The sequence below is a fragment of the Bos grunniens genome, chromosome X (assembly GCF_055505025.1).
Source record: "Bos grunniens cultivar Pamir isolate PY7600 chromosome X, Bosgru_T2T1.0, whole genome shotgun sequence".
In the NCBI taxonomy this organism is placed as follows: domain Eukaryota; kingdom Metazoa; phylum Chordata; class Mammalia; order Artiodactyla; family Bovidae; genus Bos; species Bos grunniens.
The window spans coordinates 76,974,098-76,993,293 of NC_141194.1; the positions used below are offsets into that span (position 1 = coordinate 76,974,098).

Here is a 19,196-nt window from a genome sequence, read left to right on the forward strand (position 1 = left end):
CATATATAATACAAAGCAGTGCTTATTATATTAATCATGTTGTAAATTACCTCTCTAGTAGTTATAACTGAAAGTTTGTACCTTTTGATTGTCTTCATCCAATCCTCCCTGTACCCCGTTGCCACCCCTTACTACAATGTCACTGGTAACCACAAATATGATTTCTTTTTCTCTTTTCTGTGAGTTTGCTTGTTTTTGAAGTTTAATTACAATGACACTGATGAACCTAGAGGATATTATGCTAAGTGAATTAAGTCAGACAGAGAAAGATAAATACTGTATAGCACTTACAAGTGAAATCTAAAATATAATACAAATGAACAAACATAACAAAACTGAAAGTTATATTTTTTAGAAGGCAAGCATATCAAGGAGACTTGTAGCAACCAATGCCATGTAAATTCTTACTGTTGGCTTCTTCTGAAAAGATGTGAATATGAAGTCATTAATGTCATTTATTGTAAATAAATACTTATCATACCATGCATAACAAAACACTTCCACATGTTGAATGGTTTTGTCTGTCCTGCTAAGAGCAATAGCTTCTTCATTTTCATGGATCTTCTCTTGCCATGCTGGACATTCATTCACAATATCACTGTTTTCCTAAACAAAATACAGATGAGAAATTCTAATTAAATTGGGTAATCTGAACTTCTACTTTTCTGAGAAAATTTATATCTTTCTAAATTCATGCCTTTCCTTCCAACCCATCAAAACTCAAAGGATATCACTTCAGGATCATTGAAGCAACTCCAGCATAGTGTGCAACTTTAAAGGAAGGAAAGGAAAATAATGTGTAAAAATCTATCTTATCAAAAGCTCATTCTGGTTTACCAATTTCTATCAGGATATGTGACGTTTTGATGCATTCATTTGGATGTGGCTGTTGTGACACTGCTTAAGAACTAGGACAACAAACCTTCCATCTGCTAAGACTCAACCATATCTGATGCACATATTGTGTGGGCTAAGTCACTTCAGTTGTGTCTGATTATTTGTGACACTAAGAACTGTAGCCCTCCAGGCTACTCTGTCCATGGAATTCTCTAGGCAAGAATACTAGAGTGGGTTGCAATGCCCTCCTCCAGGGGATCTTCCCAACTCAGGGATCAAACTCATGTCTTTTATGTCTCCTGCATAGAAAGGCAGGTTCTTTATCACTAGCACTAACTGTGAAGCCTGATGCAAATATTACTTGTTACCAAAATAGTTTTAAAATTTTGTTGTCAAAACAGCAGGCCCAAAATTACTTCATTCTACTTAATTTCAGATATTTGAAAGTTGGTCAGTAGCTGTGTCAAATCTTGATTATACGTAAAAGTATTTTTGAAAAGTACTCACCCCAGTATAACTAAAGACTTTATAATAATCAAACTAAATATTTTATATTTAGAAATACACTAAAAATAAGAATGCATAATAAAGTGTATAAACTCTTACTAGGGCTTCCCTGGTGGCTCAGATGGTAAAGAATCTAGGGCTTCCCTGGTGGCTCAGATGGTAAAGAATCTGACTGCAATGCAGAAGACCTGGGTTCAATACTTGGGTTGGGAAGATCTCCTGGAGAAGGAAATGGCAACCCTCTCCAGTATTCTTGCCTGGGAAATCCCATGAACAGAGGAGCCTGGAAGACTACAGTCCATGGGGTCACAAAGAGTTGGACACAACTGAGGAGCTAACACACTTTCAAATTCTTACTAAGGCTTGAAAGTGGCCTTTTAAATTTTTCAATAATTTCCAATTATATTCTATGGAGAAAATCACATCATACAATATTTGAATACAGGGGATTTCTGAAGATGTCAAGAAACCTTTCCAAATCTCAAGGGCCGATTTTTAATCTGTTTAAAATTTTATTCTACTTGATACACATTTCTCAGAGAAAAAACAATATTTAATGTATTATATATGCTCAATAAACTAGTAGTGAGATATAACTATAATAGCCTTTGTTTTAAGTAAATTCACCTCAGAAAGTTTCAAAACTTACAGATTTCACAAAGTAGGCAATAATTATTTTTAAAAGGCTCTACTGTCTTGAATTTAACATTTTAAACCGACAAAGAGTAGCAGCAGACAGTTCTTATTATCAAGTATAATTATTAGATAATCATAAACATCCCAACACAAAAGAAGAGGAGGTGAAGTATAGGAGCTTTGAACAGGGTTACCAACCTGAAAAAAAGAAGCATGTGAAGAGAAAAAGGATAAGATGACAAAGTCAAGATGCTGGAGTAGTAAAAGAAGCATTAAAATAAATGTCTACAAAAATACCTTGTTTTAATAAATCTAATCCATTACCAAAATTTATTTTTTAAAAATTCCCTTCACTCACCCAAAATTTTCCATTCAGACAATTAAGATATTTATATTTAGGTTGCCATTGTTCTGAGAATTTAGGCTAAATTTTCTCATGGAAGGACTGAATATGCTTCAATGTAAGGTGACCCTCACACACACTTGCCAAGGATTACATTCAAAAAATGGTTCCTGATCAACATAAAATAATCGAGGCATATTGATAAAAAAATAGTTAAATGAATCTATTTACATCATTTACTTTCTTGATTTATACATAGCTTGAATTATTACATGAAATGTTACTTCACAAATATCACTTGTTTTTCCACAGTCTAACTGCATACTGAATTGCATTCAAACTGAATCTTCAGTACATCTTCAATGTCAATTTCTTTGTCATCACTACAGGTACTTTTTGAGTCACTTATTAAATCAATCAAGAAAACTGAAATGCTTAGTTTGATACTTGGTACATAATAAGTGCTTAATAAGTCTTAGCTGTATTATTATTAGTTACCTGAATACAATGTTCTAGAATCTATCACCCTTCTTCCCCAAATGTCTAAACACTTCTGAGATACAGCAGTTTCTTAGTCTATGTATGATGCTCTCAGAAGGAATTCCATATCAAGCTACAATTACCATTTATAGAAAATTAGGACAGTTTTTAATGTCTCATAAAAATTGGTAAATTCCAAGACATAACCAACTCTGCATGTTAAATGTATGCTGTAAATATTATAAAAATTACTTTAGAATGATGTCTAACTTTGGAGTAGTGAAATTCTATTCTGAGGGGGAAAATTACTAAACATATATGAAATTTCTTTCCTTGTTTTTTGTTTTTAATTATTCTATCAGGTGACTTCTATATAAGCAAAACCACCAATGACAGATCATTTCAAATTAATGTATCTTCCCAAAATACTCAGATTTTCCCCCCAAAACATACTAACTGAAAGAACTAGTAATATGTGAGATTTTGTAAGGATAGAGATTTTTTTTTGAAAGAATATTTTGGAGAAAAATACTTGCCTGATACTTGTGTATACAGAGTAATTAGAACATGGTATCAAACATATATGATTTATTCTTCAGTCATCATATTTATTTATACTTAAAAAGGGATGCTACTATATTTTAGTAGCATTGGGATATTAGCTGAAAAGGTGACTACAGAATTTTTGTTAAATAAGTAAATAAAAATTATCAACCCTATAATACAGATGAACCTTCATGTCTTCTTCAACACAGAGTAATTATATGACACAAAATACAATCTAGTAAATTAAAAAAGAAGATAAGGGAGAACAAGATGGTGGAGGAGTAGGTGGACATGGAGTACATCTCTCTCCATGGATACACCTTTAGACACAGAAGGGCATGCAGAACACCAGCTGAGAGCAGACAGGAGTACCTGACCAGCAGAAAAGAATATATAGAACCATGCAAAACTCAACAGGATGAAGGAATTAGGGGAAAAAACAGGAGTGTTAGTAGGACTGAACCTCCCCTCAGTGGGTGGGGGAACTGAAGCAAGGGTCCGATTCCCACATTGGGGCAACTGTCTGAGTGAGAGGAGAAAAATTTAAGGCTGAGAGTGAAACAACTGATCTGTGGCAGCCTAAATGGAATGAGAATCAATCCTTGCCACAGCCATACATACCCCAGACAGGGAAGCAGGTCCCCTAGAAGGTACAGCCACTGGGAGCTGGAGTTTAGGGTTTGTGGAGCAAACCCAGGTCAAGGGCTGCTGTTGACTGTGGAGGAAACAGATCGAGGGGATGTAAGGGAGGAGATTGTAGTGGGAAATGCCTGTGAAAGAAAGCCAGGCAGCCATGGAAGCAAGGCAATACTGCTGAGTCACGCATAGGGGGTGGGGCTATCACCAAAGCCTCTCTCTTTCCATGCCAGGATCCAGCAGCTGAAGGATTCAGAGGCTGACCCATCAAATGGAGTAGGACCCCACCCAGGGTGCTCCTTTAAGTGCCTGACAGGCCGACCTACAAAGCAGGACCCGAGGCAGCAGGGACCCTCTATGTGCTTGACATGCCAATCGACAGAGATGGAACCCAGGAAAGGGAGCCCTGTAAGTGCCTGAACAGTCAGAGCTATGGAGAAAGACTGGTCAAAGAGGCCTTCTGATTGCCAGCTACTAGAGGCTCGGAAAAAGACTCTGATAGGGCCATAACTCCTTTGGCAGAGGAAGTCCATGTCCCTGAATACTTGGCACTGCCAGGGTCTCCACAAGCCAATCAGCTGCGCCACCTTCACACACAAACTGCACTGGGGCAGAGCTGCCACAGGCCAAAAATAAAACCTCTTGCGTCTATGCACACAGGGTCACTTTAGTCACGTCTAACTCTTTGTGACCCTGTGGACTGTGGTCTGCCAGGCTTCTCTGTCAGAGAGGGGGGTTCTCCAGGCAAGAATACTGGAGTGTATTGGCCAATACTGGTTGCCATAACCTTCTAGAGCACTATATTTCCTGCTGCCCTAGCCGTCAATTCCCCTGAGTACCTGGTGCTGCCATAACCTGTGACCCAAGAAGCTGCACCACCTCCACACCTGGTCCTCACTGGGGCAGACCCAAGTCCTCCAGGGCAGCCTCAGGAGCAAACCCCAGTGGACGACGCACATGCAGAGGTGGAAGTAAAACCACAATTGAAACCCAGGGGCAGTGTGGCTAAGGTAGAAGACGCAAAACCAGCTGTATAAGCTGAAGATTTACTCTATATGATCAACTAGGCAGACTCAATGTCCAGGAATATATAAAAGGACATTGAGAGCTTTCACAAAAGAAAACACACTAGTTCTGATATCTATGGACACTGGCGGCAAGAACACACAGAAGTAGGACCAGATTAGAATCTGAGCTGCCCCTACAACAGGTTCAGAGGTCAGGACAGTGTTGGAGGGCATCCTAGGGAGGTGAGGTGGACTTTTCCCAGGGAGGGAAATGACTCTGACAGCAGTGATTCAATAAAATAAAAACACTTATTAGTCTTATGTTTTGACTTGTTCTGTAGAATCTTACGGATTTTTACGTTTTACTTTTTTTTTTCCGGTTTCTTCCCGCCCCCCCACCCCCCCGCCCTGTTGTACTTGTCGGTTTTACTGGCACTATGAAATCTAGGTAAATTCCTCAGCTTTTTTATTTTCTCAGTCATATTTTTATTGTTATTATAAACCTCTGCCTCTATGTTGGGCTTTTGCAGTTCTATGGAATTTTCCTTTTTTTTTTCTTCTTCCTTTTTTTTTTCGTCTCCTTTTTCACTTTTAATTTTTAAAAACCTATTATGTTTTCTACATTTATTCCTTTGTTTGCTTTTCCTACTGTTCTTTTCCCCTTGCAATTAATATTTAATGTATATAAACCTTTATCTCCCTCTATTTAACTTTGCATGTCTATTCTTTCTTCTGTTCCTTTCCTCTCAACATATTTGTTACATTGCCTTATTCCCCACTTGGCACCTTGCTTTAATTTTGTTTTCCAATTCGTACTTTAGTTAGTTTTCATTCTTAACTGGAAGAAATAATTTTTGGTTTCCTTTGTTCGCCAGGTCAATCTATTGTATTTTATTTTTCTTAGACTGTTTTAATTATGCTTATGGGTGTATATCGGAGAAGGCAATGGCAACCCACTCCAGTACTCTTGCCTGGAAAATCCCATGGACGGAGGAGCCTGGTGGGCTGCCGTCTCTGGGGTCGCACAGAGTCAGACACAACTGAAGCGACTTAGCAGCAGCATGGGTGTATATGTATATGCATTTATTCAGTCACACTTTATATTATTGTTATAAATCTCTACTTGTTGGGCTTTTGCAGTTCTGTGGGATGGGGAGGGAGATGGGAGGAAGGTTCAAAAGGGAGTAGATATATGTATACCTATGACTAATTCATGTTAAACTTGGACAGAAAACAACAAAATTCTGTAAATCAATTATCCTTCAATTAAAAAATAATTAACTCAGGCGGTCCTAAGATAGCAAAGGAATAGGACAGGGAGACCACTTTCTCCCCGACAAATTCATCAAAAGAACATTTAAACGCTGAGTAAATTCCACAAAACAACTTCTGAATGCCGGCAGAAGACATCAGGCACCCAGAAAAGCAGCCCATTGTCTCAGAAAGGAGGTAAGAAAAATATAAAAGACAAAAAAAGAGGCAAAAGAGGGAGGGACGGAGCTCCATCCTGGGAAGGGAGTCTTAAAAAGAGAGAAGTTTCCAAACATCAGGAAACACTCTCACTGCAGAGTCTGTGGCAAGCCTTGGAAGCACAGAGGGCAAAAAAATAGGGAGGAAAAATAATTAAATAATTAAAACCCACAGATTATGAGCCCAACGGTAACTCCCCCAGCAGAGAAGCAGCACAGACGTCTGCACCCTCCACTAGCAAGCGGGGACTGGGCACGGAGGCAAGGGCTGCTTTGCTTAGAGTAAGGACCAGGCATGAATGCCCTGAGGACAATCAGAGCGAACTACTTTGGGCTAGCAAAGCAGACTGTGGGATAGCTACCACACGAAAAGCCCTAAGACACTGCCAGGCCCGCACAACAGAACAAAGGGCTGAACAGAACTAGCCGGCTGCAGACCATCCCCCTCTGATGACAGGCAGCCAGAGCTGGAAGGCGGCAACTGCAGCCCCAGAGACATTACCTACCTAACTGCAAGCAAGCTTCTTTGCTAACTAAGACTTCTTGGGGTTCTGGACAGTCATCATCAGCCTAAGAAGGTGTGTCGGTTGTACACCCAGAAAACCGAGTGGCAGGGACAGGAGAGGCAATAAGTGGCAGTGACCGCACTCACCAAACACCTCATCACCCGAGCTGCTCTGAGCTGGGAAGTGCACAAAATGCAGGCCCAATGGAGTCTGCGCCTCTGAGGACTACCCAAGTGCCTAAACCTGAGAAGCTTAGACCTGTGAGGTGCATGCAGCCCAGGGCCGGCCTCGGGCAGTTACTGGCGGAGCAACCTAGAGCCTGAGCTGTATGGGCAAGGAGGGTGCATGCGCCATGAGTAGGGGCAGGCCCAATGTGGCTGAGACACTGCAAGCACACGCCAGTGTTATTTGTTTGCAGAGTCCCACCCTTCCGACAGCGTGACTGAACAAGTGAGCCTAAAAAAAAAAAAAGTGTCCACCACGGCCGCCCTTGTGTCAGGGTGGAAATCAGACACTGAAGAGGCGAGCAAACAGAAGAAGCTAAAAGCGAGGGAACCGCCTTGGAAGTGACAGGTGCAATAGATTAAAACCCCGTTGTTAGTACGGACTACATAGGAAGGGGCCTATAGATCTTGAGAAATATAAGCCGGACCAAGGAAATATCCGAAAATGAACTGACCCCACACTGTCCACAACAACACCAGAGAAAGTCCTAGATATATTTTTACAATTTTTACGATCATGCTTTTTTTTTTTCTTTTTTTTTAAATTTTTAAAATTTTTAAGTCCTCTATTACTCCTTTAATTTTGATTTTTATAACCTACTATTACTTTTCAAAAAAAAAAAGACGATACTGGATGCTTGGGGCTGGTGCACTGGGACGACCAAGAGGGATGGTACGGGGAGGGAGAAGGGAGAGGGGTTCAGGATGGGGAAGACGTGTATACCCGTGGCAGATGCATGTTGATATATGGCAAAACCAATACAATACTGTAAAGTTAAAAAATAAAATTTAAAAAAAAAGACTTTTTTAAAGCAAACTTCATATTTTTTTTCATAATTTTTGTGACTTCTTTTTTCCTTCTTCTTCTTTTCTTTAATATTGTATTTTTGAAAATCAAATCTCTACTCTAGATTATTAATCTTTGCTTTTGGTATTTGTTATCAATTTTGTACCTTTAAGAACCCACTCTTCAGTACCCATTTTTACTTGGGAGAGAGATTATTGGCTTGATTGCTCTCTCCCCTTTTGGAATCTCCTTTGTCTCCACCAAGTCACCTCTGTTTCTTCCATCCCCCTTTTCTTCTACACCCAACTCTCTGAATCTCTGTGTGTTCCAGACGGTGGAGAACACTTAGGGAACTGATTACTGGCTGGATCTGTCTCTCTCCTTTTCATTCCCCCCTTTTATCTTCCTGGCCACCTCTGTCTCCTTCCTCCATCTTTTCTTCTCTGTGTAACTCCATGAACATCTTTGAGCACTCCAGACTGTGAAGCATACATAAGGAAGTGATGACTGGCGAGTTTGCTCTCTCCTCTTTTGATTCCACTTCATCTCATTTGGGTCCCCTCTAACTCCCATCTCCCTCTTCTCTGCTCCATGTAACTCTGTGAACCTCTCTGGGTGTCCCTCATGTGGAGAAACTTTTCATCTTTAACCTAGATGCTTTATCACTGATGCTATATATAATGAGAAGTCTTGAGACTACTGTAAAAATAAGACTGAAAACTAGAAGCAGGTGACTTAAGTCCAAATCCTGAGAACACCAGAGAACTCCTAACTTCAGGGAACATTAATCAACAGGAGCTCATCAAACGCCTCCATACCTACACTGAAACCAAGCACCACCCAAGGGCCAACAAGTTCCAGAGTAAGACATACCATGCAAATTCTCCAGCAACACAGGAACACAGCCCTGAGCTTCAATATACAGGCTGCCTAAAGTTACTCCAAAACCACTGACATCTCATAACTCGTTATTAGACACTTCATTGCACTCCAGAGAGAAGAAATCCAGCTCCACCCACCACAACACTGACACAAGCTTCCCTAACCAAGAAACCTTGACAAGCCACCAATAACAACCCCACCCACAGCGAGGAAACTCCATAATAAAGAGAACTCCACAAACTGTCAGAATACAGAAAGGACACCCCAAACTCAGCAATATAAACAAGATGAAGAGGCAGAGAAATACACAGTAGGTAAAGGAACAGGATAAATGCCCACCAAACCAAACAAAAGAGGAAGAGATAGGGAAACTGCCTGATAAAGAATTACTACAAAAATTATAGTGAAAATGATCCAAAATCTTGAAATAAAAATGGAATCACAGATAAATAGCCTGGAAACAAGGATTGAGAAAATGCAAGAAAGGTTTAACAAGGAACTAGAAGAAATGAAAAAGAGTCAATATATAATGAATAATGCAATAAATGACATCAAAAACACTCTGGAGGCAACAAATAGTAGAATAAAGGAGGGAGAAGATAGGATTAGTGAAGTAGAAGATAGAAGGGTAGAAATAAATGAATCAGAGAGGAAAAAAGAAAAACGAATTAAAAGAAATGAGGACAATCTCAGAGACCTCCAGGACAGAGTTAAACGCTCCAACATTCAAATCATAGCAGTCACAGAAGAAGACAAAAAGAAAGACCATGAGAAAATACTTGAGGAGGTAATAGTTGAAAACTTCCCTAAAATGGGAAAGGAAATAATCACCCAAGTCCTAGAAACCCAGAGAGTCCCAAACAGGATAAACCGAAGGCAAAACACCACAAGACACATATTAATGAAATTAACCAAGGTCAAATACAAAGAACAAATATTAAAAGCAGCAAAGGAAAAACAACAAATAACACACAAGGGGATTCCCATAAGGATAACAGCTGATCTTTCAATAGAAACTCTTCAGGCCAGGAGGGAATGGCAAAACATACTGAAAGTGATGAAAGAAAATAACCTACAGCCCAGATTACTGTACCCAGCAATGATCTCATTCAAATACGAAGGTGAAATCGAAAGCTTTACAGACAAGCAAAAGCTGAGAGAATTCAGCACCACCAAACCAGCTCTCCAACAAATGCTAAAGGATATTCTCCAGACAAGAAACACAGAAAGGGTGTATAAACTCGAACGAAAACAATAAAGTAAATGGCAATGAGATCATACTTATCAATAATTACCTTACACGTAAATGGGTTGAATGCCCCCAAAAGACAAAGACTGGCTGAATGGATACAAAAACAAGACCCCTACATATGTTGTCTACAAGAGCCCCACCTCAAAACGGGACACATAGAGACTGAAAGTGAAGGGCCGGAAAAAGATATTCCATGCAAATAGAAATAAAAAGAAAGCAGGAGTAGCAATACTCATATCAAATAAAATAGACTTTAAAACAAAGTCTGTGAAAACAGACAAAGAAGGACACTACATAATGATCAAAGGATCAATCCAAGAAGAAGATATAATTATAAATATATATGCACCCAACACAGGGGCACCGTAATGTGTAAGGCAAATGCTAACAACTATGAAAGCACAAATGAACAATAATACAATAATAGTGGGAGATTTTAATACCCCACTCACACCTATGGATAGATCAACTAAACAGAAAATTAACAAAGAAACAAAAACTTTAAATGATACAATAGACCAGTTAGACTAACTGACATCTATAGGACATTTCACCCCAAAACAATGAATTTCACCTTTTTCTCAAGTGCACAAGGAACCTTCTCCAGGATAGATCACTTCCTGGGCCATAAATCTAGCCTTGGTAAATTCAAAAAAATTGAAATCATTCCAAGCATCTTTTCTGACCACAATGCAGTAAGATTAGATCTCAATTACAGGAGAAAAACTATTAAAAATTCCAACATATGGAAGCTGAACAACACACTGCTGAATAACCAACAAATCACAGAAGAAATCAAAAAAGAAATCACAATATGCATAGAAACAAATGAAAATGAAAACACAACAAAGCAAAACCGATGGGACACCGTAAAATCAGTGCTAAGCGGAAAGTTCATAACAATACAGGCATACCTCAAGAAACAAGAAAAAAGTCAAATAAATAACCTAACTCTACACCTAAAGCAACTAGTAAAGGAAGAAATGAAGAACCCTAGGGTTAGTAGAAGGAAAGAAATCTTAAAAATTAGGGCAGAAATAAATGCAAAAGAAACAAAGGAGACCATAGTAAAACTCAACAAAGCCAAAAGCTGGTTCTTTGAAAGGATAAATAAAATTGACAAACCATTAGCCAGACTCATCAAGAAACAAAGGGAGAAAAATCAAATCAAAAAAATTAGAAATAAAAATGGACAGATCAGAACAGACAAGACAGAAATACAAAGGATTGTAAGACACGACTATCAGCAATTATATACCAATAAAATGGACAACTTGGAAGAAATGGACAAATTCTTAGAAAAGTACAACTTTCCAAAACTGAACCAGGAAGAAATAGAAAATCTTAACAGACCCATCACAAGCACAGAAATTGAAACTGTAATCAAAAATCTTCCAGCAAACAAAAGCCCAGGTCCAGACGGCTTCACAGCTGAGTTCTACCAAAAATTTAGAGAAGAGCTAACACCTATCCTACTCAAACTCTTCCAGAAAATTGCAAAGGAAGGTAAACTTCCAAACTCATTCTATGAGGCCACCATCACCCTAATACCAAAACCTGACAAAGATGCCACAAATAAAGAAAACTACAGGCCAATATCACTGATGAACACATACGCAAACATCCTTAACAAAATTCTAGCAATCAGAATCTAACATCACATTAAAAATATCATACACCATGACCAAGTGGGCTCTATCCCAGGGATGCAAGGATTCTTCAATATCTGCAAATAAATCAATGTAATACACCACATTAACAAATTGAAAAATAAAAGCCATATGATTATCTCAATAGAAGCAGAGAAAGCCTTTGACAAAAGTCAACATCCATTTATGATAAAAACTCTCCAGAAAGCAGGAATAGAAGGAACATACCTCAACATAATAAAAGCTATATGTGACAAACCCGCAGCAAACATTATCCTCAATGGTGAAAAATTGAAAACATTTCCCCTGAAGTCAGGAACAAGACAAGAGTGCGCACTTTCACCACTACTATTCCACATAGTTTTGTAAGTTTTGGCCACAGCAATCAGAGCAGAAAAAGAAATAAAAGGAATCCAAATTGGAAAAGAAGAAGTAAAACTCTCACTGTTTGCTGATGACATGATCCTCTACATAGAAAACCCTAAAGACTCCACCAGAAAATTACTAGAGCTAATCAATGAATATAGTAAAGTTGCAGGATATAAAATCAACACACAGAAATCCCTTGCATTCCTTTACACTAATAATGAAAAAACAGAAAGAGAAATTAAGGAAACAATCCCATTCACCATTGCAATGAAAATAATAAAACACTTAGGGATATATTTACATAAAGAAACTAAATACCTATATATAGAAAACAATAAAACACTGGTGAAAGAAATCAAAGAGGACACTAATAGATGGAGAAATATACCATGTTCATGGATCGGAAGAATCAATATAGTGAAAATGAGTATACTACCCAAAGCGATCTATAGATTGAATGCAATCCCTATCAAGATACAAACGTTATTTTTCACAGAGTTAGAACAAATAATTTCACAATTTGTATGGAAATACAAAAAAACTCCAATACCCAAAGCAATCTTGAGAAAGAAGAATGGAACTGGAGGAATCAACCTGCCTGACTTCAGGCTCTACTACAAAGCCACAGTCATCAAGACAGTATGGTACTGGCACAAAGGCAGAAATATAGATCAATGGAACAAAATAGAAAGCCCAGAGATAAACCCACACACCTATGGACATCTTTCTTTGACAAAGGAGGCAAGAATATACAATGGAGAAAAGACAATCTCTTTAACAAGTGGTGCTGGGAAAACTGGTCAACCACTTGTAAAAGAATGAAACTGGAATAGTTTTTAACACCATGCACAAAAATAAACTCAAAATGGATTAAAGATCTAAACATAAGACCAGAAACTATAAAACTCCTAGAGGAAAACATAGGCAAAACACTCTCTGACATAAATCACAGCAGGATCCTCTATGACCCACCTCCCAGAATATTGGAAATAAGAGCAAAAATAAACAAATGGGACCTAATTAAAATTAAAAGCTTCTGCACAACAAAAGAAACTATAAGCAAGATGAAAAGACAACCTTCAGAATGGGAGAAAATAATAGCAAATGAAGCAAGTGACAAACAACTAATCTGAAAAATATAGAAGCAGCTCCTGCAGCTCAATTCCAGAAAAATAAACGACCCAATCAAAAAATGGGCCAAAGAACTAAATAGACATTTCTCCAAAAAGACATACAGATGGCTAACAAACACATGAAAAGATGCTCAACATCACTAGTCATCAGAGAAATGCAAATCAAAACCACAATGAAGTACCATTTCACGCCAGTCAGAATGGCTGCTATCCAAAAGTCTACAAGCAATAAATGCTGGAGAGGATGTGGAGAAAAGGGAACCCTCTTACACTGTTGGTGGGAATGCAAACTAGTACAGCCACTATGGAGAACAGAGTGGAGATTCCTTAAAAAACTGGAAATAGAACTGCCAAAATGACCCAGCAATCCCACTGCTGGGCATACACACCAAGGAAACCAGAATTGAAAGAGACACGTGTACCCCAATGTTCATCGCAGCACTGTTTATAATAGCCAGGACAGGGAAGCAACCTAGATGTCCATCAGCAGATCAATGGATTAGAAAGCTGTGGTACATAAACACAATGGAGTATTACTCAGCCATTAAAAAGAATACATTGGAATCAGTTCTAATGACGTGGATGAAACTGGAGCCAATTATACAGAGTGAAGTAAGCCAGAAAGAAAAACACCAATACAGTATACTATCGCATATATATGGAATTTAGAAAGATGGTAACGACAACCCTGTATACGAGACAGCAAAAGAGACACAGATGTATAGTACAGTCTTTTGGACTCTGGGGGAGGGGGGAGGTGGGTGATGATTTGGGAGAATGGCATTGAAACATGTATAACATCATATAAGAAATGAATCGCCAGTCCAGGTTTGATGCAGGATACAGGATGCTTGGGGCTGGTGCACGGGGATGACCCTGAGTGATGGTATGAGGAGGGAGGTGGGAGGGGGGTTCAGGATGGGGAACATGTGTACACCCGTGGCAGATTCATGTTGCTGTACGGCAAAACCAATACAATATTGTAAAGTAATTAGTCTCTAATTAAAATAAATATATTTTTAAAAAATAAAATAATTAACTAAAAAAAAGAAAATAAGATAAGAATTTTACCTGGTGTTCCTTTAGCCAGGACAACAGACCTGAAAAGCTAAAACTGGCCCAGTTTCCTCCATAGTAGCTTCTTCTGTAACAATTAAAAAAAAAAAAAAAGTAAATGAAAGGTTATAAAAAAATCTAATCACTGATATTCATCCCTATTCATTTTTAACACTGCTACCTCAGAGTTCAAAAGTACACATAATTACGATGTGGAGAATCAGAGGAGGTAACAGAACAAAATAAGTGGAAGTGGGACTTGCAGGCCTCAATGGTAACTTTTCATTATATAAGGCATTAAAAAATCTCTTTGGCTTCCTTGGAACATTCTGCACTGATCAAGTGTCTCTGAGCAGGTGATAATGAACAACATTTTACTTCTGAGTTAATAAAAATGGCTGGGAAGAAAATCTTGGTAGATCTCAAAGAAGGCCACTGGAAAAAACTGCTAAGTTTTCCACAAGCAGTAAATATCCACTGCCAGCACCACCAGAGAACTCATCTCACATGCATAAATACATAAATAAATTTATTTATACATACACATATTACTGGCTACTCTAGTGGTAGACCCTGTGCCATTCTAAGCCTCCAGGGCCAAAAATAAAAGTAGATCCTGAAACAGTTATTCACATCAAGACTTCTGTGATAAGTATAAGAAGAACAATATTTCTACTGATAACTGAACTGTTCTTCACTCCACAGCACTGTGAAAATCAATCCATTTTATAAAACCCAGAGATCTTCTAGCTAGGATCAGATAAACCCTGCAGACACTGGACTCCTAATTAATTTCTGTTAGTAGCGGACTTCCCCTAGAGAAGGAAATGGCAACCCAGTCCGGTATTCTTTTTGGAAAATCCCTGGCAGACTACAGTCTATGGGGTCGCAGAGAGTCAGACACAACTGAGAGACTAAAACACACACACACACACACACACAGAGTAGGAGATACTGGGCTTCCATATCCTTACAAAATTCATCATGTTACATTGATTCTTTGTATGATGAGTCCCCAAGTACATTAAAATCCACCTATAACATTCACTCTAGTTTTGAGAGATTGTTGGTTTTGTTTTCATTTTTGCTTCTCTAGATCTTTCTCTAAGGAAATAAAAATTTATAAAAGGCCTTTTTAAAACAAAAACTAAAATCTCTAAAAAAAAAAAAAAAAAAAGGAAATCTAAAATTACTCATCCATAATATTACTGAATAGTCTCTCAAAATCCCAATATAGATTTTTCTTCAATCAACTCTTGATTGGTCTTAAGAACAATCAGTTTTACCCTCAAATTTTTTATTAAAATCAATGCTTGCTCTAAGAGAGAAAATGATTAAACCAAACAACTGTGAAAGTAGACCTACTAATAACAGATCACTACTTATAATCTGATAGTTCTCTTGGGGATAATGCATATTCATAAACTGTCCATATCCTGAGAAAACTTTAAAAATTTAGATAGAATTTCAGCTATACTCTCAATTCCAGTTGTTGGAATCAAGAAAGCCTAGAAGCAGTGATACCTTGGATCAGAGACAACAGGGGAAGAAAAAGGTGGGCAATAGCCAGTATAGAAGAGAAGGAGGGAAAGAGAAGGATGTTAGATTTAGATTTTCCAAAGCAACTTTATACTCTCTTCTCCCTTGCCTGATAATAATTCACTTTTGCCATCCCTTCCTGTCATCTAAACATCAATATAATACTCAACAAAATTTTAAAATGCCCTAAGTATTGAAACAAATAAACAAACAAAACCTTGAGGCAGTGATAAAAAAGCCCCACTGTCTTTATATATTTTGCTGAGATATTTAGATTTGTTTTCATTGTTATTCTTCAATTGCTAAGTTGTGCCCAACTCTTTGTGACCCCATACATTACAGCACGCCAGGCTTCCCTGTGCTTCACTATCTCCCAGAGTTTGCTCAAACTCATGTCCATTGAGTCGGTAGTGCCATCTAATCATCTCATCCTCTGTCACCTCCTTTTCCTCCTGCCTTCAATCATTCCAAGCATCAGGGTCATTTCCAGTGAGTTGGCTCTCTGCATCAGGTGGACAAAGTATTGGAGCTTCAGCATCAGTCCTTCCAATTATATTCATGACTGATTTCCTTTAGGATGGATTGGTTGGATCTTCTTGCAGTCCAAAGGACTCTCAAGAATCTTCTCTAATACCACAATTCAAACGTACCAATTCTCCAGTGCTCAGCTTTCTTTATGGTCCAACTCTCACATTCATATGTGACTACTGGAAAAACCACAGCTTTGACTAACAGAACCTGTCGGCAAAGTAATGTCTCTGCTTTTTAATATGTTGTCTAGGTTGGTCATAGCTTTTCTTCCAAGGAGCAAATATCTTTTAATTTCATGGCTGCAGGAATTCCCATCTCTTTAAGAATTTTCCATAGTTTGTTGTGACATTGCAGTCAAAGGTTTTAGTTTAGTCAATGAAGCAGAAGTAGATGTTTTCCAGGAATTCCCTTGCTTTTTCTATGACCCAAAGGATATTGGCAATTTGATCTTGGTTTCTCTGCCCTTTCTTAATCCACCCTGTACATCTGGAAGTTCTCAGTTCACGTACTGCTGAAGGCTAGCTTGAAGGATTTTGAGCATTACCTTGCTGGTATGTGAAATGAGTGAACTTATATGGTAGTTTGAACATTTTTTGGCATTGCCTTTCTTTGGGATTAAAAGGAAAACTGACCTATTCCAGTCCTATGGCCACTGCTGAGTTTTCCAAATTTGCTGTAATATTAAGTGCAGTGCTATAACTGCATCATCTTTCATCTTTTGAAATATCTCAACTGGAATTTCATCACCTCTACTAGCTTTGTTCATAGTAATCCTAAGGTCTACTTGACTTCACACTCCAGGATGTCTGGCTCTAAGTCAGTGACCACACCATCATGGTTATCCCAGTCATTAAGACCACTTTTGTATAGCTCTTTTGTGTATTCTTGACACCTCTTCTTAATCTACTCTGCTTCTGTTAGATATTTGCGATTTCTGTCCTTTATTGTGTCCATCTTTGCATCAAATGTTCCCTTGGTATCTCTAATTTTTTTGGATATATCTCTAGTCTTTCCAATTCTATTGTTTCCCTCTATTTCTCTGCATGGTTCACTTAAGGCTTTCTTGTCTCTCCTTGCTATTCTCTGGATCTCTGCATTCAGTTGGGTATATCTTTCCCTTTCTCCTTTACTTTTCACTTCTCTTCTCAGCTATTTGTAAAGCCTCCCTCAGACAACCATTTTGTCTTCTTGCATTTATTATTTTTTTTTCTTGCATTTTTTTCTTTGGGATGGTTTTGGTCACACCCTACTACACAATATTGTGAACTTCTGTCCATAGTTCTTTAGGCACTCTGTCTACCAGATCTAATCCCTTCAATCTATTCATTATGTCCGCTGTATAATCATAAGGGATTTGATTTAGGTCATACCTGAATTGTCTGGGCTTCCTCAGAAACTCAACTGTAAAGAATCTGTCTGCAGTGTAGGAGATGGGTGTTTGATCACTGGGTTGGGAAGATCCTCTGGAGGAGGGAATGGCAACCCACTCCAGTATTCTTGCCTGGAGAATCCCATAGATAGAGGGGCATAGTGGGCTACAGTCCATAGAGCTGCACCGAGTTAGACATGACTGAAGCAAATAAGTGCACATGCATATCTGAATGGTCCAGTGGTTTTCCCTACTTTCTGTAATTTAAGCCCAAACTTTACAATAAGGAGCTCAAGATCTGACCCACAGTCAGCTCCAGGTCTTGTTTATCTTCAGCTGAGTTTATCTTCAGCTACAAAGAATATAATCAATCTGATTTTGTTACTGACCATCTGGTGATGTTCACATGCAGAGTCATCTCTTGTGTCATTGGAAGAGGGTGTTTGCTATGATCAATCAATGTGTTCTCTTGGCAAAACTGTTAGCTTTTGCCCTGCTTCATCTTATATGCCAAGGCCAAACTTGCTTGTTACTCCAGGTATCTCTTAATGTACTTTTGCATTCCAATCCCCTATAATGAAAAGAACATCTTTTTTTCTGTGTTAATTCAAGAAGGTCTTGTAGGTCTTCATAGAACTGTTTGATTTCAGTTTCTTTGGCATTAGTGGTTGGGACATAGACTTGGATTACTGTGATGTTGAGTAGTCTGCCTTGGAAACAAACCAAGATCATTCTGTCATTTTTGAGACTGCACCCAAATACTGCACTTGGACTCCTTTGTTGACTATGAGGGATACTCCATTTCTTCTAAGGGATTCTTGCCCACAGTAGTAGACATAATAGTCACCTGGACTAAATTTGTTCATTCCCGTCCATATTAGTTCAGATTCCTAAAATGTCAATGTTCACTCTTGCCATCTCCTGTTTGACTACTTCCAACTTACCTTGATCCATGGACCTGATACTCGAGGTTCCTATGCAGCATTGTTCTTTACAGCATTAGACTTAAAGAGAAGGGAATACCAGACCACCTGACCTGCCTCTTGAGAAACCTGTATGCAGGTCAGGAAGCAACAGTTAGAAGTGGACATGGAACAACAGACTGGTTCCAAATAGGAAAAGGAGTACGTCAAGGCTGTATATTGTCACCCTGCTTATTTAAATTACATGCAGAGTACATCATGAGAAAGGCTGGGCTGGAAGGAGCACAAATTGGAATCAAGATTCCCAGGAGAAATATCAATAATCTCAGATATGCAGATGACACCACCCTTATGGCAGAAAGTGAAGAGGAATTAAAAATCCTCTTGATGAAAGTGCAAGAGGAGAGTGAAACAGTTGGCTTAAAGCTCAACATTCAGAAAACTAAGATCATGGCATCCGGTCACATCACTTCATGGCAAATAGATGGGGAAACAGTGGAAACAGTGGCTGACTA

The 19,196-nt window shown here is 38.5% G+C and overlaps 1 protein-coding gene across 11 annotated transcripts in view; it reads right to left on the reverse strand.

Moving 5' to 3' along the window:
• Positions 1 to 19,196, reverse strand: part of CHM (CHM Rab escort protein) — a 249,703-nt gene that overhangs the window by 154,489 nt on the left and 76,018 nt on the right. For 8 of the 11 annotated variants that reach the window (XM_086387482.1, XM_086387481.1, XM_086387486.1 and 5 more), the window contains 2 exons: positions 14,335 to 14,407; positions 482 to 606 (listed from right to left, as the gene is read on the reverse strand). In XM_086387482.1, coding sequence (XP_086243608.1) covers positions 482 to 606; positions 14,335 to 14,407 — 198 coding nt within the window. The remainder of the gene's footprint in view (positions 1 to 481; positions 607 to 14,334; positions 14,408 to 19,196) is intronic. The other 3 variants (XM_086387489.1, XM_086387488.1, XM_086387491.1) reach the window with 1 other exon arrangement.